This window comes from Nelumbo nucifera, chromosome 6 (assembly GCF_055504915.1).
Source record: "Nelumbo nucifera cultivar China Antique chromosome 6, China Antique-T2T, whole genome shotgun sequence".
NCBI lineage: Eukaryota > Viridiplantae > Streptophyta > Magnoliopsida > Proteales > Nelumbonaceae > Nelumbo > Nelumbo nucifera.
Genome location: NC_142654.1, coordinates 3,511,682 through 3,525,831, shown reverse-complemented (window position 1 = coordinate 3,525,831; position 14,150 = coordinate 3,511,682). Strand labels below are relative to the sequence as shown.

The 14,150-nt window shown below is 36.8% G+C and overlaps 1 protein-coding gene across 6 annotated transcripts; it reads right to left on the bottom strand.

Moving 5' to 3' along the window:
- Positions 1-1,777: 1,777 nt before the first annotated feature.
- Positions 1,778-9,848, bottom strand: CFIM-25 (homolog of CFIM-25). Of its 6 annotated transcripts, XR_016077925.1 has the most exons (10): positions 8,927-9,374; positions 8,770-8,815; positions 7,225-7,318; positions 6,892-6,965; positions 6,670-6,756; positions 6,481-6,591; positions 6,150-6,379; positions 2,898-4,038; positions 2,609-2,854; positions 1,778-2,472 (listed from the first exon to the last, which is right to left on the bottom strand). XR_016077925.1 is itself a non-coding variant. In XM_010249054.3 (7 exons), the coding sequence occupies exons 1-7, from the start codon at positions 9,094-9,096 to the stop codon at positions 6,308-6,310; spliced, it is 654 nt and encodes a 217-aa protein (XP_010247356.2). In that variant the 5' UTR covers positions 9,097-9,374; the 3' UTR covers positions 5,917-6,307. The 6 variants fall into 6 exon arrangements, 1 of the variants encoding a protein (XP_010247356.2); XR_016077926.1 differs by lacking the exon at positions 2,609-2,854 and having other exon boundaries at positions 3,706-4,038; XR_016077927.1 differs by lacking the exons at positions 1,778-2,472; positions 2,609-2,854 and adding an exon at positions 9,445-9,848 and having other exon boundaries at positions 3,598-4,038; positions 8,927-9,311.
- Between the last annotated feature and the right edge of the window lie 4,302 nt (positions 9,849-14,150).

Below are 14,150 nucleotides of genomic sequence, written 5' to 3'. Positions count from 1 at the left end.
ATAAAAATGGCTCAAAATTATTGAAATTTTATATACCATGGATAAAATAAATTAAAAATAACTTTAATATTTAGCATCAGGAAGAGAATGAATTGAAAATAACTACTTCAAAATGTGGAATGCTTATTATAGATTGTTATCCAATACAATGATATTATTAACAGGTTTCAAAGATAAACCCTAGAATCACCCTTGAAGCCACCAAGATCATAACCAATCTTAACAGAATAGGTTTTAGTTCCAGGTTCTACCTTAAAAACAAACTGAAGCGACCCCTGCTCATCCCTACAATTATTAATCGAGATAATAAAAATAGGACCAATATAATCGGTTCCATCAGGTAGAACCAAACTCATTGACAGGCCTAATTTGTCCTAAGATTTTATAATTACACCCAGCGACAGCCCGTCAGAGAAACCAACCACAGAGGAAAATGACCCACCCATCTCTAGTTATGAACCAGAGGATGGACCAACGCCCCAAACGTCCCACAAGATTTCTGGTATTATTATCGGGAGATATTTTTACTACACAGAAAGAATGTGCTGTGAAAAGTTGTGGGGACAATCTTATGTGGGATAATTTGAACTTTAATAAATGAGGGAGAAATAATGATATCATCATCAGAAGATGTTCCAAATACACAGCACGGATGTGCTGTAGAAAGTTGGGACAATCTTTTGGGGGCTGATTTGAACTCTAATAAAGGAGGGAGATAAGCTTCCACTTAAGAAGTGTAACATCACTTTGAGGTTATCAAAAGTCTAACCGACAAAATGAAAAGTACATTGAAGAAAAATCTTTTAGAGTCTTAGACAATTAGACTCCTAATTTGGCTTCCAAGTTCTGAGTGACAACCTAAAATTATCCCCAAATCATGTTACTCTTCTTGATGATGATGGCGACATATTTTATAGTGTTCAAGATATCTTACATCGAAAACTCAAACATTCTAAAAGTATTAGCAACAAGCCCGTTCAGACTCTGCTTTGTTTACTGAAGATTAGGATTTGAAAATATCGGTCAATTAGGAAATTATCCCCTTTCCTACAGTCATTTTGCCCAAAATTTCCTACAGCCATTTGTACCTACGGTACAACAATGTTGAAGGTATTTATGCAATATTCTCGATGTAGGGTATTATCGTATCCATATCCATAGTCACAGATCGAGATGTTGGGATATGCCATGACTTATTGGGTATATATCCCACAAGTCAAGCGTACACATATGATAGGCTTTCATACCGGGCCGTATTGTGTTGTATAGATGAATATGGTCCAATATGCACCAGTATGGTCAGTGCCTAATTTGACAAACTGTATATTTTTTTGGGTTGTTTTTTGAATTTTAATAAAAATTTAAATTTGTAATTATAAAAAATTGAAATAAAATTGTAATTATAAAACCTAAAATCAATAAATTAAAATTTATTTATTTTTCAAATATTTAATAAAAACCAAAAGTTATAAAAATAATTTATTCTATTTACCTTAAATGATTTATATGTTTTAATTTACATATAAATCATATTTTAAAAATGAAAACATATTTACTATTTGAAAAAATAGCTATTACTTATATAAAAAATCTAAATAAATAAAGTTTTCCAAAATTTTAATAAAAATTAAAATTTATAAAAGATGATTATTGTATGATGTAATAATGTATACATGTTTTAGTCTCATTAATTGCAATGTTATTAAGGTGTGCATTTCTCATGTCTTTATGCCTTATTCGTAGATAATTCGACTTTAGATTTAAGGTTAATAATGTATTGTACGCAATTCCTATCCTGTTTCGATAATTTCTAAACCATATATGCATCTATATCTGAGCCATCCGATAGGATACTTTGGCGCATATTTGGTTTTACGGGCATATTTGGTTTTACGGGCGTTTTTTCAATAAACGCCATCACATGAATGCCACATACGTTTATAAAAAAATTAGAAAAACGTAAATGTCTGATTTTTGTGAACGGAGCCGTTGAGAGAAGCTTCAAATTCTCGCTTCCCTGGCGATGACGTGGTTGCCGATGTGGCGGGCCATAACTCTAATCCGGTGCGTCGTCGTGCACCGAGTCGCAGCTTCTCGGCTTCTCCTAGGCTTGTTGCAGCATCGTCGTTCACTGGTACATTGTCAGGCAACTTCTCCTAGGCCTGCCACCAGCTTATCCCAGAGTCGCAACATCGTTGTTCACCGGTGCATCGTCAGGCAGCTTCTCCCGGCCCTGCCACCATCATCGTTCACATGGTCTTTGGATTTGTAGAAGAAATGCCAAGCGGTTGGTGCCTGGTCCTGCCACCAGCTTCTCCCAGGCCTCCTCTGCTTCCTTGCCGTGCTTCAAACACTTCGGTGGCGTCGAGGCAGTAGAAGGCGGTACAATCTATAGCAGCGACGCCGGCCAAGTTGCGGGCGGCGGCCCACAGATAACCGGAGCAACCACCGGTACAAGGTCAACCCCAACCCCTGCATCAGAAGCAGGGGAAACAAATCCGTTAAAGGTATTTTCTTGCTTTTCCTTCTTCGTCATCTACGGTTACCCAAAAGCTACGAGTAGGTTTAGACAGTTGGAAATTAAAGAAAACACCATGGTTGTCCTCACAGCAATCTCTGCAAACTTTAGGTTCATTCCGAGCGAAAAACGCAAGTCTATGCTGGAGGTGCAGCTCCAAAGCTGGGGAAGAACAGCTCTGCTGGGTAGACTCAAAACTAGAGCAGCAGCTTCGCTGCTCTGCTCCATATAAGCAACCGTAAAGACTCGATATTGGTCCACGACAAGTTTTCCATCTCAGAGGAACTTGTCCATTATGAGTTGATCTCATCGTGCAGGTGTTCCGCTCGGAGGAACCTGTCTAATGACAAGTAATTTGGACCGTTAGATCGAGCGGAACCTGTCCAATGACACTCAAGTAATTTGGACCGTTAGATCGATTCAATGACACTCAAGTATCAAGAAAATATGCCACACTGAATGGTTCATGCGGTTGCTTCTTGAAATGCCCCACCAAACAATCAAAGTTCAAAGAAACGTTCATTAATGCTGATGTGGAAAGTACTTTTATGGGGTGTTTTATGAAACACTCCATAAAATGTCTAACCAAACAATAAAAGCAAAAAACGTTTAAAGCAGCATTTATCAGATAAACGTTTATCTGATAAACAACCCCTCAAGAAACTGTCACGGAACCAAACATATGCTTGATCATTGCCACCACCAATCCATCATAAACATTATTTTCACTATGGTACAACTAGAACAAGAAAAGAGAGCCTGTTTTCATGGTTTCAATTGCAAGCGGTAGTACATGTTTGGCAAGCTTGGCCTTTGAGCCTTCTTGATACGCCTAGTTTAAAGAGACTTCAATTTCATCTCTATGTAAGGCACATCCATTATAGAGTCGTGCATTTATTGATATGTAACTGCAGGGTCCTAGTTCATTTTCTAAGCATGATGCTTTCATTTTTCTCAGGCCAAGAAAGGGTGGTTCATTACAAATGAATCTGAGAAACCAGAGATAAAAGGCGCTTAATAAGATAAGCTTACCTAAACAATATCATATGACATTACCCAAACAACATGTACAGAGGAGGTTAGAGAAACCAATCTAGAAAGAGATCATCATATCAAACCATCTGGGTAAAAAACCATGTTTATCATGTGGCAGCAAGAAATACTGCTAGAGAATGAAAGATGATTACCAAATTTACTTTAAATCAAATATTGTATCTAGTCTTGCTTATGTCCCAACTTTACATGCCAAGTTTATCCCAACTAGCTGCTTTCTATGCACCACTAGAAAGAGAATGCGGGGGGAATAATCCATGGTCCCCAGAAACTCCCCTGTTTGTAGTTCCTGAAGGAAAAAAAAAGGGGGGGGGGGGGGGGTAGAAGATAATCAAAATACCACATGTACAAACCACACATGCACATCAGGTATGAAAACATGTAAGGGTAAGAATCTAAAAAGGATATGAACAATATGTAACAAGAGCACCAAGATGTGATGGCATCTGACACGGACTCCTGGATACCTGAAACAAGATAAGCTTATTTCACAAATCACAGGCTCCTAGCAAAATTTAGGCCATCTAAGTTGCAAAGAACAATGCACTAGGTTAAGCTGGTTTGCATGAATGATATAAGTGATGAACAAAAATCAGAGATTCGTAAGTTTTTGCTGCAAGGCATGTGCCTAACACATGAACAGGGCATGGTGCTTCATGCCCAGATCTCAGAAAAAGGATTGTCATTTTTAATTTAGCACAATATAAAATTCATGTGCTTGCACGCCAAGAAAGCATAATAAATTGTAAAAGATGGGGTGGGGGTGGGGGAAAGATGTCGGATGGTTTCCGGACATCTTTGAATCATACATTTAACATAAATGCATACCACACAGGCACACTTGCAGATATTTTCTATATGAGTAATCATGACAATGGACTCTAGGCAACATCTTGAGTCATTGCTAGACAGCCAGTTATGGGTACATTTTTCAAGTTGTGAAAACTCTACCAACCATTTGATACTTGCAAATAACCAAAAAACAATGGTCAAAGTACATACACAGATCAATCCCTGGGAGGGGGGAGGGGGGGGGGGTTGCCTCTCCTTTAGTTCACTACTCCTTTTTCATCCCAGTTAGACCTTTGAATTTTTAGCACAATATAAAATTCATGTGCTTGCACGCCAAGAAAGCATAATAAATTGTAAAAGATGGGGTGGGGGTGGGGGAAAGATGTCGGATGGTTTCCGGACATCTTTGAATCATACATTTAACATAAATGCATACCACACAGGCACACTTGCAGATATTTTCTATATGAGTAATCATGACAATGGACTCTAGGCAACATCTTGAGTCATTGCTAGACAGCCAGTTATGGGTACATTTTTCAAGTTGTGAAAACTCTACCAACCATTTGATACTTGCAAATAACCAAAAAACAATGGTCAAAGTACATACACAGATCAATCCCTGGGAGGGGGGAGGGGGGGGGGTTGCCTCTCCTTTAGTTCACTACTCCTTTTTCATCCCAGTTAGACCTTTGAATTTTTAGCACAATATAAAATTCATGTGCTTGCACGCCAAGAAAGCATAATAAATTGTAAAAGATGGGGTGGGGGTGGGGGAAAGATGTCGGATGGTTTCCGGACATCTTTGAATCATACATTTAACATAAATGCATACCACACAGGCACACTTGCAGATATTTTCTATATGAGTAATCATGACAATGGACTCTAGGCAACATCTTGAGTCATTGCTAGACAGCCAGTTATGGGTACATTTTTCAAGTTGTGAAAACTCTACCAACCATTTGATACTTGCAAATAACCAAAAAACAATGGTCAAAGTACATACACAGATCAATCCCTGGGAGGGGGGAGGGGGGGGGGGGGGGGGGGGGGGGGTTGCCTCTCCTTTAGTTCACTACTCCTTTTTCATCCCAGTTAGACCTTTGAATTTTTAGCCTTACTCCCTTCCTTCCCTCCCTCCCCCTTGTTGATAGGAGCAGCTCTAGAAGTTTTCATGATCGTAAACCTTACTAATATCTTTTGCTGTTGTTCTTATTTATTTAAACATATCCAACTCATACAATAAGCACTACATCACAAAACTGATTTGGTATCAAATATCTTAGTTTTTCTAGACTGAGTGACAGAAGATATGATATAATTTAACAGCTACCTTTAGAAGGTTCATCTAAAAGCCACAGTATTTTCCTCCCATTTAATGGTATTACATCCATCACAGAGCTTGAAAACAGGAATATATTTTGCCTACTTCATACCTTCTTATTAAACATTTCAGTTGTTTCTTTGATCTCCTTGGTTCATAGTCTACCAGCTATGCTTAGATGTATTGTTCAAAATGATATGACCTTATACTGGATTACACATTCATGGCCACTTTCAAGTTCTGGACTTGTCTTTTCATTACTTAATGACAATTTTAGGTTCTGAATTTGCTTCCTCGTATAGCAACTGACTGATCAAAACTTGATTCTTTTGTAATCAAACAGACTAAACATTGACAGAGTGAGAGTAATATTTGCACAAATAATGTGAACACACTGAACAGGAAGACTTGTATTGAAAAACATCTCAAAATTTGTTGAAGCTATGACAGAGCAACTACCTCTACAAGGCTATGATATCCATAACCACTCTGCAGAGTTAACACAGTATCTAAAGTCATCCATATGACCCATCCCTTTCAGATATATCTCATTTTCCAAAATTTGTTCTTCCATACTTCAACCCTATAACCAGATGGTCCCAATTGAAAGGTACAACTCAGGCTTCAATGATGTTGAAGGAGAATTTAGACAGCAACTGTGGAACTCCAGAAATTATTGGACCATATGTCTACAAAATGCAATAGCATAAACACATCAAAGACCTAATAATGCATATAAATCAATAGGACCATTGCTAAGTACTATGTAACTTCTAGTAATTTCTTATACCTTATGGTTTTCATGAATCTGAGACAGTGGAACAGCAAGCAATTTCATGTTTCTCGGTACAATGAACTTTCTACTCTCCGGCAACCTTACAAGAAAGAGTTTTATACATTCCTATATAATAATAGAGAAATCAATTAGGCAAAGTATGTCACCAAATCTTCAAGTTCATAGCTTGTGAGAAGCAACAACCTTAGGCTTTTTTACATTTGGTGACAAATATGGATAAATCAAAGTTTCATAGTCAGGCCTCCACCACATTCCAAGGCATTCTCCAACCTGAAGGTCAAGAATAAATGCACCTTATATTACTTTGGTATAAATACAATGCATATTTCTGTGATGAAAGCATCACAACACAATTTTTTTATTGGCAGCATCACAACACAAATGTAACAGAAGATGTCACTTAACCGCCCACTCAGTACTGGTGCCATCTTCATTAACAGAGAGCTTTCTTGAAAGCTTGCGCTTCAGTCCGTCGGTGTCTACAAAACATGTTCATTTTAGCTGAGGAATTTTTTAAAATAATTTTAATTTACATGAATAGAAAGCAAACATATACATCTAAAAAATTGGAAATTTGAAGCTCCTAATTATTGAGAATGTGCATTCTAAACAAATAGAAACCTTCTGAATTACAAGAGTGTTCTCTAGAAGTCAAGAGAAGTTCTTCACCCCAAAATCAGAATGACTTTACTGATAATTATGCTGCCAAGAAGAATGATGGATGTAAGAGAAGCATACCTGATTCACCCGGTCGTAAGCGGCCACCAGGAAGCTTATAGAAGGAATTCCTTACTTGTAGTACTAACAAATGAGGATGTTTGAACAGCTCTACCTGTTTCAACAACAGTTACGTGATCATTTGAAAGTAACAGCACATGGTACAAAACTTTACCAACAGAAATGTTAATCTCTCAAGTTTTCAGCATAGCAACTCTAGCAATATATGTCAGAACTATCTCTTGTAAAATCTTTATTTTCCACCCCTTTTGCATGGAATCAAAAGCAACCTAAGAAGGATATGACCATATCTCTTGAAAAGCAATACAAATTTGCAGCTTGAAAAATTAAAGACAAGAGATTCTATCAAATGAAAAATCATTGATGTAGACCTTTAAGCTAACTAGGGCCTCTCAAACCAGGTTCAAAATACGATAATATTGTTGATTGATGAAATTAACATACATGAGTAAAGAATGAAACAAGTTTTAATTGCTACCACTAGTGGAAGGAACAGATACCCATGCACCTGGCAACATGTACGGAACTTTAGTTTGTTACACCAAGTAAATGCACCAATATGGGCATCCAACTTATGACTAACATGGTATGATATTAATATCTACCATTCTGATTTTTTAACGGACCCAATCAATGAGAAAATGCAGTCTCCAATGAAATTCAGCAATCTTATACGGTTTTATGGGTAAGTAATATTTACCAACAAATAATCATCAAAACAATGACATCCTCAATAGGAATCATAGACCCAAAAGCATGGTTGGCTGCTATCGCCAACTTGGATTTCTGAACTCTCAACTCTCCATAAAGATTCTTAGATTCACAATACCCTTGATCCTTCTTCCAGCTAGATGTCAAGAATAGCACCATCCAAGATGACCCACATGCAAAAGCCTAAATATATAAAGCCTCTGACCTCCATCTCATCAAATACCAAAGCTTGTGCGTGCAGAGTCTGATGTAAGCAGGATTAGGTAGTCTTGCACACTCACAGAGAAGAATAACGTAACGTTCAAGATTATTAGGACAAGCTACCAGACTTGTGTAGTTCCTTTCCATTGTATTACCAAAAATAGCAGGAGTAATATAAATGATGCGATTATTGACACTTAGTGACTTGTCTGCTAAATATGGACCCAGACAATATCAAGTAAGTTGTTTTCAGAGGTATTAGATCTTTCTGTAACTTCTCTTAATATTCAATCCAAAGACATTTGTTTTTCTTATGCCAATACGAAGCCATCCGATCAACACCACAATTGAACTCCCAATTCCTTCTGCAACAACTATGTGCAGACAATACAGTAGAAATCACATACTTAGATATGGGTAACAAACATTTTGATATAAAAAAGAGACATCAAAACTATATGCGAAATTGCAAGGAGATCAGTCTTAGCCTCCAAATTCTGTAAAGCTTCTTTCACCAAAATGCAGACACCATATGTTTAATATTTTATCAGATAAACTAACAGCTTAAAGTTTCGATCTTGAAGCTAAAAGGAAAATTGTAAGGAATGAAAGAAAAAGAAACAGAGAACTGACCAACATGACTGCTTCCACACAAGTCCTTAACCCGTTTGCAGCATAGCTTGAATATGAAGGGGGGAAAGAATTGATTCAGAAGCCTGGATAATCTTGAAACCATTCTCTCGGCTAAAAATAGACGGAAGGATTAATAATTTAATATAGGGTAACTTACTTGGTCCTCATGCGCTGTACACGATCGGCCAAGGTTTCATCCCTGATGGTAACAGCTTCTTTGGATCCAAAGTAGTAACAACTGAGGGGATAAAGGTTCACGACAAGGCTGTTACTTCTACTGATACTACCATTCCTACCGTCTAAAGATGAGACCATTTGATCCTCCATTTATGAGACCCAGAAAGCTTTCCACAGAGATAAACAAGAAAGGGGAAAAGATGGAGGAGTCCGGGAAGATTTCTATATAATATATTGGAGTAGAACAAGAGGAAAAGCGTATCTTTACTCAAGTTTCCTACGGCGTCTTGAGATGTAAAGCGTTCGAGAGAGGAGCTCCCGTCCCAGATTTTGAAAAGCTGTTGCTGCAAGAGGCGATACAGCTGCTGTGTTTGTGAAGAGAGAGAGAGAGAGGGTCTCTAGACAGTTCAGTGGGTGACCTCTGGAGTCTTATATGACGAGCCATAAACAAATAAAGAAAGAAATGCTTACCAGAAAAATACAAACGAGAGAATTTACCTTGTCGTAAATAGTACTTTCCCTTCTTTATAAGCCTTATCCACACAAAGGAACTTCGAAAAGGAGGCAAGTAAAATAGCTGTTTAGCCTCTTGCATATCTCAGCCACAGACACAGTCACACAGAGCCAGTGAGCCACTAGTACAAACCAATAGACCCCCAACAATGGTGAGTTGGGTACCTGGGTTTACAGTTCAAACCCAGGCTACTTTACACGATCGGCCACTTTGGACCTTTCTATGATTCTTTGAAAAGGAGACTAAAAACAGAGAACTTATTGAGATGCTTTCTCTCTGTTATATTCCAAATGCCTTCAATGGTGAGTTGGGTACCTGGGTTTTCCAAGACATAGTAATTTTTCTTAGTAAGCAGTGAACTATTTAGAAGATTTCAAGCCATGCCTTGCCAAGTAAATAGCCTGCCATGTAGTTGTGGCTTCCGCAACATCAACTGTCGACAGGCGACAGACGTAGAAAACTAGGGACTTTGCTTTAACTCCGCAGAGGTTTCCTCTGAAATCTCTTGCTTCCGCACTTGTCATAGCCTTACATTGCTTTAGCTCTACATCTTCCTTATGAACCCCATTTCTGATCATGCAACGACTGTATCTTGCAATAGAGATTGGGGGTCATGCCACTTTTTGACGCTTGATCAATATGGTAAGGTGAGTGAATGCCCAATAACAGAAATTCAGGTTTTCATTTTCAGTTCATACTTCATGGTTACCTTACTGCTCCTCTGTTTTGGTTTGAGTAGTAAAATACTAAACTTCCATCTTTATGATGTCATCAAAGAGAATTTTCAATCACTAATCCAATAAGTCCTAGAGCAAGCAAATCTTAAGTGATTTAAAAAAGTTGTGATAATTTTACTAGCAATTAAGGTGTCAATTTGGAGATTATATTTGAGTTTTAAAAATTTTATCTTAATTAGATTTTTTTGGGGGTCTTGAATTATGATTTCATTTATTAGAAATGGGTGCTATGGAAGCATTGTAAAGAATTTTTAACATTTAACAAAACTTTAGTATTGAAGGGAGTTTTAAAATTTTCCATTTTAAGATTTTCTCAATTCTCTCTTTATTGATTCAAGAGGATTTCATGTTGTTCCAGAGATTGTTAGCTCTGTGGTTATTCTTTCTAAGCTCACTACTATGTTAGTGGGATCTAACGCGGAGTTTTTCTCTATATCAAACAAAAATCAGGAAATGGAAAACTCCATTGATGATGCTTCCAAAGATTAAGCTGATATAAACATTGAAGACACACCAACTTCAAGATCAACAATCAGTGCAGGGATAATTACAACAATTAAGGGCTGCTATTTGATAACTGTTGTACTGTCTAACTGGCCGGATGACTCGTTTCATTTGTTTACGAGTTCTAGCTAGAAATCAAACCAACATAAGATATTCAACCATTACCCATTAAGGAGCTCACAATACAAATGAAATTAATATTGGCTGGATGACTTATTTCATTTGTTTTGCTTGTTTGCAGTACAGATGAAACAAAATAAATCCAAAACAAAAGTGACCCAGAATTTACACTCTTCTGAATCTGATTTGTACTCGCATGCATTTTAACAAATGAAATTTCACTGTAAACAAACGGAGCCTAAAAGGGCATTTAGTTCTCTCTCTTTTACAGGTATAACCACCCATTGAACACAAAATTAGCGAGTTTAGATCTGCGCCCCACAACGTCCCACAGTGCATCCCCACCTTGTATTGGGAACATCTCTCGATGATGACATCTCATCATCATCGGGTCTGGTATTATCATCAGGAGATGTTCTCAATACACGGCGGGGATGCGCTGTGGGACATTGCGGGGCGCCCCCTTGTGGGGTGCAGATGTGAACTCAAAATTAGCTGCCTAGTTGCCCTCTGCATGGGATATCTTTCTTCTCATTTGTGTGCAGTTGGTGATTGTTTTCAAGTTTTCCCTGATGGTAGAGCGGCCATATGCTCTACTCCTATGGCCATGTGACAAGCCACATAATGATGGAAGACTAATTCTATCGTAATCGTCTCTATGCAACACTTTCACACAACCAAGTTTTTCTTCCTCAAATTCTAACATTCCCCATGGCCATGGCCAAATTCATCAGCTCCATTAGAAAATAGCTAGGGACCTTGCAATGTACAAGCAGGAAAGAGGAAAGATATTATTGTCTGAGGCTCTGAGCGTCATTGAGAAATTGGGAGGAAGGTGAATCTTTTGACTTTATGCCATCAATTTGGACCCCACCCCCACATAACCTTTTGTAACTATCACCGGCCAGTCACTTCTCAATATCAATTAGTCATTATTAGGAGAGATCAAAGTTTCTATTTGAACCAAAGAAAAAAAAAATTAATGCTTGAGAAGTTTCCTGGTTATTTAGGAATTTTATTCGTGCTGGCATGCCACAATGAGTCAAATTTCTTTTTTCTTTTTTCTTTTTTCTTTTTTCTTTTTTGTGTAGCAAATTTCATATGATTTCATTTATTTACCGCAAAAACTTACTTTTTTCTTAAACTAATGAAGAACTACAATATATAAAAGAGTACAAGTTCTTACTGGAACTAAGCAAAGTCATGATCTATATAATATTTGACTTCCTCTCTTTCTCTCTCTCTCTCTATATATATATATATAAAAGCTTCGCATATTCAAAATTCCTGTAATTCATCAGAATGAAGCATCTCCTTCCATCCAAGATTTTTCATCTTTTATGAGAGCTTCGATATAAGTTGTATGGCTTATTTATAACCTTTATTTATAGCTTCCTTCAAACCTTCTGTTAGTTGATATTATAACCTCTATTTATAGCTACCATTTGGCAAAATTAAATCTGCCATTTTCATGTCATCTCTAGCAGAAGGTTCTCCTTCTTTGAGGGTTGGAATCCCACCTCCTATTGATGATGGCACCCGAGGGTTTGTTAGGGCTTGCAGTTGAGATCCATTTGCTAATTTTCCAAGAAAAGTTGATTAGAATCTGCTGTAGTTTTCTAGCAATAGTTGGATCCATGTTTTTAGTTTTCCTTCTTCCCGGAAACTGCTATGTGGAAAATAGATGGATTTCATGAAGCTAGTCCACCAACTATCAACTATCAGGCTCAGCCATTAGTTTCTATATAGTTGCTTTATGAGGACTTAGGAGAGACAGATTTAATTCTTCGCCGCCCCCCTTCTTTTCCATGCTATTAATTAGGGGTATAAAGGGGATCAAATTCAAATCTAATCAGGCAATATCCAAATTTGAATTAGATTAGAAAAATTGATATCCGATGGATATTGAAAATTAATATGCAAATTCGAATTCGAATAAATTTTCAAATATTCGTTCCAATTTGAATTCGACCAATTAATTATTTTAGGTAATTACTAAATATATAAAATAAACATTTTATTTATATAAAATATATAAATTGTATAACATTTAAATATTTCATATATTATATATAAGAATTAAATAATCAGTCAAATTTGGATACTTATAGAATCGAATCAGGTCATATCTCAATTTGAATCCGAGTATAAATAGGATATCCGAATTCAATTCGATTATGTCAAATCTAAATTTCAAAATCGAATTTTTGAATATCGTTGACACCCCTATTATTAAGTGCCTGTTTGCTGGATGATTATCCTTTTTTTATATTCTTAATAACACTTGAGAGGTACTTATTCACTTGTATTTAAAGTATAGGAATTGCTGCTAGTACAATAGATAGACACAAGTTTGAGTCCAGATCGCCTGCAAGCAAAAACACTGCTCATATAACATCCAATCACACATTAAGAATATCCTTCATACATTTATATTAAATTCATAGGGAGATATTCCCAATGTATGACTATGGATTCCCAGAGTGTATACAGAGTTTTCACTTGTAGGGAATCCTGTCTCAAAGAGTTTATCCTTCCATGTAGCTAAGTTGGCTTCAATCATAGTCTTTATTAATTACTCTTTATTCTTTGGGTGTGCATACATGGATTGCACCCAAATACTTGTCATTCTTGCTTAGGGGTTTCATCCCCATATATTTCAATAAAAATCTTCCTAATTTAAGATGAACATTCATATCAAAATAAATTCTTGATTTGGAGAAGTTTATTTGTTGACTTGAAAGCTTCTCAAATTCACGCAAGACCCTCCTAAGAATCCTTAGTTGATGTTTCTTTGCTTTGCATAACAGCATGCAATCATTTGCAAAAAAAAAAAAAAAAATAAAAAATAGATGCAACACCTTTGTTTTATTTTTCCTACTTCCAATGCTTCCAACTCCCCTTTTATTTATTGCTTATTCAATTAATGATGATAAAACTTGCATACCTAGAATAAACAAGTATGAGAAAGATGGGATTTCCCTATCTCACTCTACATAATTTAAAATGCTCCTGAACTTGGCCATTTATTTTAATGGCAAAAGTTGGAGTTCTAATGCAAATAATACACCATTTTTTGCACCACTCCTTCAAAAAAACCCATCTTTTTCATAATGTTCACTATGAAGTCCCAACTAACGTGGTCAAGAAACCATGCATTGACCCAACCGGCCGGCTACATAGTTAAAATTTTCAAACCATTTCCTGGTTAATGGTTCAAGCCACCAGACAACGTCAGTCTTGAATTGTTTATCCTAATTAATGTCTTAAACACCAAATATTTTGAAACTCTATGTGCCTGTTTGGAACCGTTGCTGTTACTCCAGAAA

Bases quoted from the DNA above. Each gene is read 5' to 3' on its own strand.
- CFIM-25 (XM_010249054.3), bottom strand. From the start codon at position 9,096: ATGGAGGATCAAATGGTCTCATCTTTAGACGGTAGGAATGGTAGTATC. The intron at 8,816-8,926 runs GTAAGTTACCCT...TTCATATTCAAG, and splicing joins GTACAGCGCATGAGGACCAA to CTATGCTGCAAACGGGTTAA. The intron at 6,380-6,480 runs GTATAAGAAATT...TGCATTTTGTAG, and splicing joins AGATTCATGAAAACCATAAG to ACATATGGTCCAATAATTTC.